Here is a 13,515-nt window from a genome sequence, read left to right on the forward strand (position 1 = left end):
GTGAGAACACATGGCATCATGTTGGCCTTTGCAAAATTATGATGGAAACAGGAATTAAAACAGTCACTGTGTGACTGTAATCTTAAGTAATGTGAGAGCTGTATAATTTGGCTCAGTACCAACTGAACAGCTCATTTGCTTCTTAACAATTCGAGACACAAGAGGTACTAAATTCTGCAGTTTGAAATGATGAGCAAACACAAATCCATTCTTGCATTGCTACAGACCAGTGCTATACAGCCTGCACAAGCATAACCCACGTCTGTCACCATTCTTTTAAGGGAAAGGAGCAAAACAGTGAAAGAAATCTTTAATTAGTTTAGCTGTTACAGTAATTTTTTTCATAAACTTTGATGCTGCTATTGCATTGCTCAGATTTCTGATGAAAACAAAGGGTAGGAAACCTGGAACACGCTTACCCATTCATGAAAGACATCTGACTTGGGGTACCGGGAATTTAAATCCTTCCTTGAGTTTATGTGGATGTAGTAGCAAAAGCACCAAACGCAGGTTTCTTCCTAATGTGAAATTAATTTTGCTTTCTGTCTGTTTCTTTGCTGACTGGTCATTTGCAGTGATACGTCAATGCGATATCATTTTGTCTAAGTTGTCTGTTGGCAGCTGCTTCAGGATGAGAAGTTTGAAGTTTGAAGTAGTTGTTTAGTGTGAAAGGTAACACCTTGATACAAGGCAGGGCTTTGCTGTTCTGTGTATGCTGACATATTTGCTTTTCAAGAGATTTAGGTGTGAGACAAAAACAGTCTTAGGTGCTTAAGGTGCTTCTAGAGTAAAGACCAAGGCCTGATTTAACTCAGTTTGTCTGGAGCTACTGGGGACGAGGTCTTGTGAGACCAATGAGAATGGTAGTAGTCTCTGGTGGGTTAAATAGATTAACTCTGGAATGGTTTTGTTCCTTTTGAGTCATCTGTCACCATAAAACATCTATTTTTCTCCTGAAACTGCTAATTTTTGATGCCACAAGTCCTCTTACGACTTCTTTCCTGTCTTCTGATCAGGACGAGTAGTAGTGCTAGTTTCGTATGTGGGTTACAGTCCCTCGAGCAAGTGATGATGTGCAACTTCCCACTTTTTCTGACCCTCAGAAAAACTGCTTGGCCCAGAACCTGCAGGAGACTGGCACTCAGGTCCTGACAGTCTGGCACACCTAGTCCAGACAAGACAGGGCCAGCACCGCTAGGTCTGGGAGGTGGCTGCAGGTATTGCAAGTGTTGTATGATTTTAAGTGGAGACTGAGTGCCTAGCTGCTGTTGTTTTTGTGTGGCTTCATAATTCAGAAGCCTGCAATACTGGTTGTACTACAGAAAATGCTTCTTCCATCTACTAGAAAAGATGGCAGCTTATTCCAACAGGTTATGGATCTGGTCTCAGTTATTCACGATCTTTTCATGGAGGTTTGTTCTCAGCTGCAAATCCTACTTAGGTTAGCACTTTATATTTGTTGAAACAATACGTAGTTGCCATGGGAAGGAGATTCATCACCAATCTCTAGTCTATAAAATGACAAGTTTACTATATCAATAGTATTTTTCTTTCATTCTACAGTTAATACTGATTGTGATTGGCGCTATAACAGTAGTCTCAATATTACAACCCTACATCTTCCTGGCATCAGTGCCTGTGATAGCAGCCTTTATTGTGTTAAGGGCATACTTCCTCCACACTTCTCAGCAGCTGAAACAACTGGAATCTGAAGGTAGGAGCAGCAAAATTGGTAGACTTCTAAATCCACAACAAATCAATTGAGAAGTGATTCACCCTTTCACCTTTTCTTTGCCTTTTCTCTTGCAAGATGCCATTGTCTCTGGGAGCAGAACACTTAACTCCTTAAAGCCAGCGCTGTTACTGATCCAGTCAATACTGAGTGCTCTGCTGCCAAAGAGCAATGGAGAGGATCTTTTTAAAGCTGGGCTTTATCACCACTGCAGCTGAAAACAAATAAAGTCCTGACATACAGTTTTCTTGAAAGTAAACGTAACTTGAAAAATTGTGGTCAGACTTGGTATGTGCCCTATGAGTTTGTTTCTTTATAAAAAAAATTTAGAATGGATATATCTTGATTGCAAAGAATTCTTATTTCTGAATAAGTTATTCAACTAAATTTCCTTCCTCTTCCCCCCACTAAGAGACTAACACTTTCCCAATAAAATGTAAAACCTCATTCTGAAGTGTGGGTTTGCAGATCAGGCACTGTGGTCTGGCTTTACAACAAACTGACAGATCCTCAGCAAATCAGTCCCGAGTCTTAAACATTGATGATCATCTTCCCTTTTACTTAAGTGTAATTCTGAAGTTCCTCAGATCTAAATCTAAATCTAAATGTCTTTGATGTTCACAGGGATCCAGCATTGGCTCACCACTTTTTATATAATGCAACGTCTGCTTTAAATTTCCATGTTAGTACAGTGGAATCCAGAGCATTGAAGTACTCTGTCTGTGCTAAAAAAACTTCACTTGATGGAGTTATCTGAATTGCAGGATTTCATTGTGGCTGGGGAGGAGCTGCCTTTCTCTTGTGGCATCTTACAGCAGGCCAGGAGCTTCCCCAAGTCGCATGTTAACTATGAAGATTTAATGTGAACCCTTCCTGGCAGTGCACTGAATGGAATTTCAACCTATTCATGCAAAAACTGTTGTTGTATATCCTGTGCCAGGATTACTTCAATCATGTACTCCAACAACATATGTAAATTAAACACTGATGATAATTATACTGCTGTGAGGTAGAGCATAAGGCTGTGTGTATTTGTGTTATATCAAAGGTATTTGCTTATGAGTGTTTATGATGTTTCTAATTTAAACATTTTACAGCTCGGAGTCCGATATTCACCCATCTTGTTACAAGCTTAAAAGGGCTGTGGACACTGAGAGCTTTTGGGCGGCAGCCGTATTTTGAGACCTTATTTCACAAAGCCTTGAACCTACACACAGCAAACTGGTTCCTCTACCTGTCAACACTGCGCTGGTTCCAGATGAGGATAGAAATTATTTTTATTGTCTTTTTTATTGCTGTGGCATTCATCTCTATCATAACTACAGGTACAGTGACTTTACTGGAGTACTGGAATGGAAGTCTTCTGCTTCTGTTTAACAACTCAGCTTTAAAAACTTCTGAGGGAAATAAAGTGTTGCAAAATTTAGCGTACATTGGAGTCACTGATTTAAGTATATCATAATAGTAAACACAATTTAATTAAAACAGAAATTACACCATTATTATCTGCAATCTGCTGTTGCAGAGGACTCATTAAAGAGATTAATATGAAAATAATATCTGAATGGACAGAACTTTCCTTTTCTTGACTAATTGCTGTAAAAGTAGTATGTCATGTATTTTAAACCACATTAATGTAACCATGTTAGTATACTGAAAAGCTTAGAAGCTGATTACTTACTGTATAGCTGAAAGTTTTTTTGTAAATGGAGGTTAATGTTGCTCTCATTTGCAAATGGCCAAGGCATGCAAATTTTTAGTGATCTTTTAAAGCCACACCAACAGCAGAAATAGTCATCCAGTTGTCTAATTCCCAACCTACTGATGCATTTTCCGATGTGAAGTTTTGCAAATTCCATTCAAAATCCCCTTAAAAAATGGCTCACCACTGTTAGTAAACCCAGCACATGAATGAGAATCACTTTATACCTTTCTCTCTTAATTGTACTTAAAATGCTGTCCATGGCTGGCTAGGTGTAGCCAGTCTCCAACAAGCAGAGCATAGGAGAATAATGTCCCCAAAATGTTGGAATAATTCAGTTCTGTGGAAAAACTCAGCAGGTTTAGCTACAGATTACTTCAAATTTTTAAGTTTTTAAGTTTTTAATTCACTACACTGTGTTATGTATGTTTTTTGATTTTGATTCTTAGGCATTATTCTCCCTCTCCCAAGTTTTCCACAGAACTCTGTGTGCACGATCTGGATGCAGTTTCAGTTCTATAGTCACTGATGGACAAGAATTTGCTGATTTTGTGGAGGTTTTTGGTTCTAACAATATCCAAATTTCATTTGATCATAGTTCAGTGTTGAAAAGGAGTTATATAAAAGTGTACCTTTTATCAGATATTGTATTATGTATGAAGTGCTATCTTCTATTTCTTGTATAAGGAGCTCTCCTGATCCTTAGAAAGAAAATAATCCAACCACGCAAATACTTCTGTATGAAAATATGCATCTTTTGTTACAAAAGAGACTTTAAGTTCTCCTACAATTCGTAGGGAAACAATATCTCCTGCTGTCCTTCTCATTTTTTACTTTGTGTGCTTAGTAGTTTAGGTTTTTTTAGGAAAACTGTTTCTTGTGTTATTGTTTTCCTGGATATTTTGTTTGACAAAAGGGGTTAGAAGCACTTTTTAAAAACGTGAAAATTTGTCATCTTGCCACCATTGTAAACCGTACTGTTACAGGTAATAGGTCCTTGGAGCAACACTAAATTCCTTTTCTTAATCTGTCAGCTTTCAGGAGGAATATTTTGCTTTTATTGTTTACTTCTATAATTACTTTGATACCAAGTTATCTATAAGCAAAACAGGATGAAATTTGTTGAAGAAAGCCATAGAAGAAGTGGAGAAATCATAGAAAGGCATTTGGCTTAAATTCTCAGTTCTATTTAACACACAATGAGATTAAAAATTAACAGTGGGATAGTTTAAATGCTTATATTGTGTTGTATGAACTCATAAAGGAAAATTCCTGGAAAATCCCATGCTTGTTACAGCACACAATTCAAGCAAAAGAATTTATATCTGCATCTTTGTGGAAGAGTAAGGAGAACATGTCCTCTATTTGTCCAAGAAATGAAAAAGTAAACCGGCACAACTATTTTGAATTTTAAAATTGTCCACTGTGGTGTTTTAGTCAGATAAGATTCATTATACGAATTCATATGTGTTCAAAAAAGGAAATTGAAATCAAGATTGCAGAGGCCTGATTCTGTTTACAGCTGAAGTACCAAGATTTAATTTTTTTCTCTTGCCAAAGCAAGATCAGGGTTTCTAGTGAATTCAGTGCCAAAATCAGATGTTTAAATGATGATTAAGGTCTCAGTCCTTTGTACAATTGACAAATCCATGTTTTCTCCATGAAAGAAGAGGAGAGAGTGTGAATATGTATTTTAAGATATACATGATAATTTTGTGATTTCTACTGTCTTTTTATATGCATGTAAATTGAATGTGTTTTTCTCTCCACAGGTGATGGACCAGGTAGAGTTGGCATTATTCTTACTTTAGCTATGAATATTATGGGAACCTTGCAGTGGGCAGTAAACTCAAGCATAGATGTGGATAGTTTGGTAAGCATAAAATGCACTGTGCTGTGCCTTCTATTGAGGAATTGTCTTATTTTGTTATTATGGGTGTTCAGTGAGTTATTTTCAGAGCTGGATATCAGGCAGATGTGGCAGAAAAGTTCCGCTCATACCTTTCATAGCAATCTACCGGCTTTGGCACAACACAAACTGAGTTTTTCTATGATCAAAAGTTTTCATGGACTAGAATAGGCAACAGCAAATAATTGCATTTGAAGATTCAGATTGCAGATGTAGCAGTGATGGGAAAACTTCTAAAAAGTCTTGGAGTTGTTTTGCTATGATTATACACTTTACCAAGGTATATAGTATACCTTACTTAGTCTGGTTTAAGGGCTTTGCACAGCCAGATCACAATGGATGTTTTTGAGCTCCTTTCACACAAGATCAATAGTGATTTAAAAACCTGTCCTAGGCTTCCCTGGGGGTCTTTTTCTGGTTTTGTGTAAAATACCCTCTGACATAAGGCTTCAGAGTTGTACGTGTTTACCCCTTCAATTTGCGTAGTTAATCCATTAGTTAGGATTGGCTTTAAAACAGAATATTTCAGAAGGTTAACTTATCATCACCTATTTGTTGAGCTATGAGAAGCAGACAGGAAACTCATAAAAGAATATGTTTGTTCTTGCAGTTTTCATTATACCTTAGCTTAAATGTATGAAAGTTTTAGATATTATTTTAAAATGTAATAGTTGCTTCTCTCTTTACACTTCAGGCATTTTAGGATTTATTTTAGACAGAATTTTTGTAACAAAATACAGTAGTCTTACAAATAAAAAAAAAATTTCTGAGAAAAAATAATCTCCCGCATCCAGTCATACACTCTCTGAACTCTAGCTTCTCAAGCCAACCATTTCAGTACTGGAAAACAAACATCTTCTACAGCAAATCTTGGAGACCATTAAATCCTGATTAGCTGAAATGAGTTGCCATTTAAAAAAAATGTAATTGCAGCAGACGGTGACAGTGAAGGAATATTTGCCAGTTCAATGTATTTTTTTTAAATAAGTGATTCAACCACCCTCTTGCTGAAGGATATCCTTAAGAGCCCCGAAACTGGGAATTAACCACTTACAACCTCTAATCTCTTGTTTACATGTGTGACTGGTGATAGTCCAGAAAGCTGACTGCCATTCAGGGACACATTTTTTCCCTATCCACCAATTGTTTTATGCTGACTCTTTCTTTGCATGTTAGAATAGCCTGTCTTGAAGGGCAAACACTTTGTGAAAGGGCTCCTTTGCCATAGCTGCAAGACACGCTGAACAGCAGTTGCGTGGCTGATACGGAAGTAAAACGTGCTGTTGGTAAGGCACGACAGTGACAGCGTTCAATCAGCTCTCATTTGTCGACTCCATCTTAGCCCTGTAAGGCATAATGTGATCACTTTAACAATCTGTATAAGAGTCATGGGCACATGTTATATGGCTTAACTGAAGGTGTTTCACAAGAGCAACAGAAAGTCTTACTGTAGGATTCAGAGGGTGATGGACACACTGGTGTTTTAATAAAGAACTTCTTCCCCTTTTTTAAAATACAGTGATGTTAAAATGTCATCTATTAGTAGCAATAATGAAGTAACTCCCTTTCCCCTGAAAAGAAAGTCTCAAGTTGCTTTAGATGATTGTGAGTACCCTTCTCTATATTAGACAAACTACAGTACTGGAGCACCAGTTCTATTAATGATAGCCTTTGAAGGTGCATCAGTTTGTAGGTGGATCCTCTGGGCTTCTTTAAGCAGCGGATAGCTGCCCAGCCCCCCATCTCATGGATCTTTGGGTATCCCAGATGACAAACTTAGATATTGCCAGCAGGATGGTTTTCATGACATTCAAAAGCTGCTCCTGTGACAAGCAAATAATTATAGCTTCATGGTTTCAAGAGTGTGAAATTGCTTCACTGTATTATTTCAGATGTATTATTTTGCTCTCTTTGTATTCTCCACATCTATTACTTCCCTCTTCAAATTCTTTTACAATTATTTGGTTATAGATGTCCTGCAAGGGCTTCTGTATGGGCCTAACTTAGTACTGTATTTGGTTATACTTTATTTTTCTCTCAAGGGGTACTTTGAAGCTCCCCACAGGACCAGATTGACTAGAATTGACACTTCTTCACCTGCCTCCAGTTACAGATATGCACGCACTACTCTACATGACATCACTCTTGCCCTTCCTCGAGCAGCTGTGACACTCATGCTTACAAGCCTGCACACAAGCATGCCTGAGCGTATAGCACTTTTGTAGGTACCAGTCTTTGGCTGTCAGATAAGCTGGAGTTTTTTGCAAGTGGTTGAAACCCATGTCCAAAGGCATAGCTGCTGCAGTTAGTACATAATACTAACCTCGTTCTGAGTTGCTTTACAAGATACACAATGTACATCAGTGAAATAAATGGAAGCAAAAGGACAACAAGGCAGGAGAACAGGGAAGTAGGATCATGTGAAAAAGGAAAAAAGGTACTGGAAGAAATACTGGCCAAACAGATGGGCAGGTGGCAAATTTTACTTCATTCCACATAATCTTCTTCTTGGGCTTTCTGTGACACTGGCATACATATTGAAGCAATTTGAGTTTCTAGGTTGGATTTCTTTTTTCACACACACATATTTTCTCTTTGAAGCATTTTCTGTTGAACTCATTTGGCTTTAACTGAGAAATCCCCATTGTTTTCTAATACCCCATAATAGTTTTGGCATTTCAGTCTCTGCAACCCTGATACTTTATCTGCTCAGTATTTTTTTTTTTTAAACATATGTGGTCACTCTGACAGCTATCAGCTATCCATTGTTTCATTTAAAGCTACCAGTTAGGCTAGATTTATCTTTTCACTTTGATCTTTTCTGCTAATATCCCTTTAACTGGTTTTCAGTCTTTTTCTTATCCCTCCAGGCATTCTTGTAGTATTTTTAATTTTTTTCCTTCATAAGGAAATAGAAAATAAGTTTTCCAGTAAATGCTGCTTTCACAGATAAGCACTGGCAAGTCCCAGTGGGCTGTTTTAATGCTTTACAGCCTCCTCCTTCACTCGTGTGTATCCTGCAATAGCAGTGCTATAACTGGGAAGGACAATTCCTTTTATCAGGGAAGGAAAAAATGCCATGCTTTTACTGTTGCCAAGATTACTTATGTAAGGAGATATAAAAAGAATCCCCCAAAGAAATATTAAAACCACACTTGCTGAACCTCACGGTGCCCCACCTTGTACATCAGGGATGCTGAAGCATTAAAGCAGTACATAGTAGAGAAGAGGACCAAAGGAAAAATTAGGACTGTGAAAAATAATGACGCTTTTACAGCTGGTTTTCAGGCTTTTATTTTCCCATGCTATTTCACCTGTTCAACTGCTATTTTTTTTAACAACGACATGATCTCAATATGCTTTTTACTACTGTCAGCAGCAAAGTTGAGAACACTGTTAATTTCTGAAGTTTAAATGGACTAAATACTTGACTGTAAAATCTGTGTCAGAATGACAGTTCTCAAAGTGAGGTGTTGGTCGTCTGGAGGGGAACAGAAACTAGAAAAATCTGCTAGAACATGTCCTTTTCTGCCTGCAAAGCAGTGTGTGAAAGAGTGAAAAGCTCAGTACAAGTTTGACTTGAGCTAAATATTTCATTTTTGCGGTTTGGAAGAGGAGTACATGTCCTACAAATGCTCCCAAAATGTAAATGCAGAAGATGCGAAACCTTGGTAAAACCATATGGCCTGCCTGCATTGACCCAATTTTTGCAGTGACTTAGTGCACAGGGTTTTTTTACAACGTGAGCCATTGGACCAAGCTCTCATAGGATCTCTCAGCTGCACGCTGCGCTTTCCAGACAGCAGGTTTTTGAGGAGATGGTGTCTCGCAACATGATTGTTGAATACTATTCCTGTCTGGTCTGGAGAGGGTAACTGATCTCTTTCTAGCAGAAGAGAACATAGGGCCTGATGGAATTAATTGTATTAGATTACTTGAAAAAGAAGTACTTCTTCCACTTTCTGGAAATATACGTTATGTAATTATATTATGAATTCTCCTTCAACATTAAGAAGAGTTTAAGTGATATTAATGAGAAAGTAGATTAAAGAATTTGCAATGTTATTAAAATTGCAGTAAAATACAATTAGGCAAGGCTAAAAATAGCGTATTATACTCTAGACATTTTTAGATGAAAGTAGTAAATATACTCCTTTATTCTAAAGCATTAGTTAGAGAATGTGAGTATAGCAGGCACATTGCTGATGGGAATAATGGATAAGAAACTTGCTGTCACCAACACTATACCTGTCATGACTGACAGAAGATTCCTACCAGTGAAAGGAAGAATGGTTATCTTTGTAAAATTTTACTGACATTTATGCTACATTCCGCCCATACGTAAATCGTAATGCAAATTGCAGAACCAGGAAAGCATCATTCTGAATTGATTTAAAGTATTAAGCTGTCTAAAATATCTGCTTATGTGATGTGACTGATAAATCTGTCAGGGGAGCTGGGACAGAGACGAAATTTTCTGTTGTAAGGGAAAGCTCTTTTGTCCAGCTGGCTTCACAGCAGATTTTAGTTAGTGTATAATGGTGGGATCTCTTGGGAATCCCTGCCTGTACAAAAATTCACAGCTCATGATGAAACCAAGAAAGACCTTCATTTCTGAAGCGGCAGTATTTCTAAAAACGTAAGATTTCTGGAAAGGAGTGTACCATCAAGCACCAAATAAAATAAATGCATGGTGCTCATTGTGGGGATTTACTAGAGACAGTCAGACAAGAAGAAAATTGTCAGTCTGATCCCAGGTCTTCCTGTTTGTGTCACCAAAACGAGAAGATGTGCATATATCGACATGATGATGACCACACCCTACCATCCTGCAGAGGTGTTGAGATGGATATTGTAATTTATAGGTTTGGGTGTTAGCAAGCTTTTCAAAACTCATGTCACAGTTGTGTTTCAGGATGTTGAGATACCCAGTATTTCCTTGTGTTATATATATATTTGCTTCCACATAGAAAATCCACCTAACAGTATTTCAAACTGTATCAAAGAGGAGGAAGGAATGGTAATACATCAAGTAGAATCACTTTGCAGGAGGAATAGAAAAGTAGTTTAACAAGGTCAAAGATGTACAAAGGGTTTTCAATAATGCCACTAAAGAAAGATATATTACTGGGAATACAGATTAGAGAACAAATGCTAATAATAAGGCTCAGATAATCCTGGATGCACTAGCTATGAAGGTATCTATCCGTTTGTTTATTTATTTTGCTGAAGAATTTCTGACCAGTAAGAACTGACAGTATCTTATAGTTTACTCTTGTTTTTTCCAAAGGCCAAATTTTGGTAAAATGTGGAATGTAGTTAATTGAGTTAGTTGGACTAAGGCGCTTAGGGACCCGAGTGTAGACTGAAGGTCACGTTTTCTTCAAGTGAGGGGCTGAAATTTATTTCCTGCATAGCAGGAGAAAAACAGTAGGAAATTTTGGACACTCTAGGACTACCAGGATGAACGACATTCTCCAAAAGGATATTAGAAATGACAGCCTCCACGGAATGGATTGGTTAGCCAAAACAAGCTATGGATTTGAGGCCAAGAAGCAGATAGAGAAGAGATACTTGACAAAATCGGAGTTAGACTTGCAGATGGCCCAAATTCTGGATGAATACTTGATCTCAGTTTTCAGTAAAAGGATGGTATTCAATCTGAGGAGTTGAAAGTGAAGCAGAAGGTAGAAACAGGGTTTTCAGTAACTGAGGTGGAAATTACATGCAAAAAACAGCCTAGCTGTAGGCATGTAAATGAAGCTTCTAAGTTAGAATGCTCTCCCGAAACTTCCTGTACAGTCCGTGGAGGGACAAATACACCACTCATGACTCAGTCCACCTAAAGTCAGAGTCTTCAGCTAAACATGATTGGGTTCTGCAGCTGGGCATTTCAGTTAAACATGTGACACAAGGCTGCAACACTGCCGCCCCACATATGCAGGCCAGGTGGGACCAGACGTCCCATCTTAGGGTTCAGGAAGAACTGGCTGAGAAGCTGGAGATCTGGTAATGGCCACTTCAGATGAATCCACCAAGCTGGCAGTGGTGGTGGCACGTGGTAGAATAACAACTGTCATTTTTGGTTAAGAAGGAGAAATGGGAAGTCATTGATGCCACCATCAGTTTGTTAGACTAATGGCAGCAGTCTTTAGAAATTATTTTGAAGGAGTGATCAAAGACGCAGTGCTTACAGAGTGAATTCACTCAGGTTTGCTGACATTAGGGTTGTGTCAGACTAACCTGATACGTAAGTTTGTGAATTTATTTTTCAGACAAAAGTAATGTAGTAGATCTCATCTGTCTTCAGGAAAGCAATGGCTGTGGCTTTGTTTCAGAAATTATATAAATGATGGAGATCAGGATTATTACAAGAACTGTAAACTAGTTAATGAGTTGGACAGAAAGGAAATGGCATTAAGCTGTAAGTATTAAGCTGCGGTGAGGCTACTCAACAAGGATTAGATTTGTGACTGAGCTCAATTTAATCTTTTTTTAATGCTCTCAACAAAGAAAAAAAAATGTTTTGAAGAAATCTGCCAAAGGCACAAAGCTGAAAAGCAATGTTAGCATGGAGGACTCTGGGAGTTGAAAGTTATTAGATGACCTCAAATGGCCGACATAAAATAGATTTCAGTAGCCAAAGCGTAGGCTTAAATTTAGGGACTGCTAAGAATAACCTCTGTTGTAAATAAGGATCTCCTCAGTTAGAAATGCCTAAGATGGCAGAAAGCGTGGCTGACCACTGCTTCATCAGAGGGTGACTATAAGATGTGACTGTGAAGAAAGAGCATATGATCCTAGGATGTGTTAATCAAGATATTCCTAATGTATTGATGCCTTTGTACAACGTCCTTCTGAAACATCATCCAAAATGCTGTGTACATTCTGGTCAGATAGGAAAGATTAATTTGAACAGGGATGTCTGGAGAAGGAGAACATATGTTAAGAAAGAGGCTTAAACCTGGATTTTCTTTAGTCCTGGAGAACAAAGAGTGACTGGATCTAAGATGGCCCTCCATAAATCAGTGGGGAAAGCAGCTAGGAAAACAGAACTATTTAGAATTTAAGATTAATTAATGCACAAGAACAAACTGGTCCATAGACTTAAAAATAAGTTTTCTGACCACCTGAGCAGTGAATTCTAGTGAAGGAGGTGAATTAACTCTTTAATAATTGACCCTTGACCCATTTATATGTCTATTAAAAAAAAAAATTCAGAGGATCCCCTATAGTCCCATGCTCATTTGAAAAATTCACCAAGACCGCTACTAGCAATTTCTGTCTGAAGTTCATGACCAGTTCATGACTTCACTATTTCACCTATCATATATAATTGCAGATATGAAATTAGTTATCATGGAGCTTCCCACTAATTTTTTGGTTAAAAGTTACAGATAATTTCTGATAAATATTCAGATGTTAAATTCTGATGATTGTTCCTGTTTACTTGATGTGACTGCTTTGCATCTTTAGATTCCACACATTCTGTTGATCTTTAGAGATCAATCATTATTCAAGGAACTTCAGTTTTCGGGTAACCCTCTACAGGAAGAAGGAGTTGAAGAAACCAAGATTGCTTTCATGATCATACTTTATTTTCATACATACATACAGGTCATCTACAGTTTTCAAAATACATTTTAAAAGGTAGAAAGAGCTATTGTGCCCATATAAAAATGAAGCAAGTAGAATCACATGTTGGACCAATGCCAGTAATACAAGAGCAATAGAATCTAGAGCTCTCTACAAGAAGTATTCTAACTTTGAAAATTGTATCACGGTATAACTTACACAAAAACGAGACTTGCTGTTCTGGCTAGGAATTAGGAATAATTTAATTTAGTTTGTTTTGATAGCTAAGTATTAATTACAATTACAATACTATTTGTTTTGATTCCTAGATGCGGTCTGTCGGACGCATATTTAAATTGATTGACATGCCAACAGAAGAGACGAAAAATGTTAAGCCACAGAAGAATAACCAGCTTTCAGATGCCCTTGTAATTGAAAACAGGCATGCCAAGGAAGAGAAGAACTGGCCATCTGGGGGCCAAATGACTGTGAAGGACCTTACAGCCAAATATGGTGAAGGAGGAGCTGCTGTGTTAGAAAATATTTCTTTTTCAATAAGTGCAGGGCAGAGGGTGAGACACTTGTTTTGTTGTGTTT

At 37.8% G+C, this 13,515-nt stretch overlaps 1 protein-coding gene across 1 annotated transcript in view; it reads left to right on the forward strand.

Annotated features, from left to right (window-relative positions):
* The window catches only part of CFTR (CF transmembrane conductance regulator), a 91,547-nt gene that overhangs the window by 61,385 nt on the left and 16,647 nt on the right, over positions 1 to 13,515 (forward strand). The window contains exons 19-22 of the mRNA XM_075428207.1: positions 1,564 to 1,714; positions 2,830 to 3,057; positions 5,207 to 5,307; positions 13,248 to 13,490. Coding sequence (XP_075284322.1) covers positions 1,564 to 1,714; positions 2,830 to 3,057; positions 5,207 to 5,307; positions 13,248 to 13,490 — 723 coding nt within the window. The remainder of the gene's footprint in view (positions 1 to 1,563; positions 1,715 to 2,829; positions 3,058 to 5,206; positions 5,308 to 13,247; positions 13,491 to 13,515) is intronic.

The sequence above is a fragment of the Opisthocomus hoazin genome, chromosome 8, assembly GCF_030867145.1.
Source record: "Opisthocomus hoazin isolate bOpiHoa1 chromosome 8, bOpiHoa1.hap1, whole genome shotgun sequence".
Taxonomy (NCBI): Eukaryota; Metazoa; Chordata; class Aves; order Opisthocomiformes; family Opisthocomidae; genus Opisthocomus; species Opisthocomus hoazin.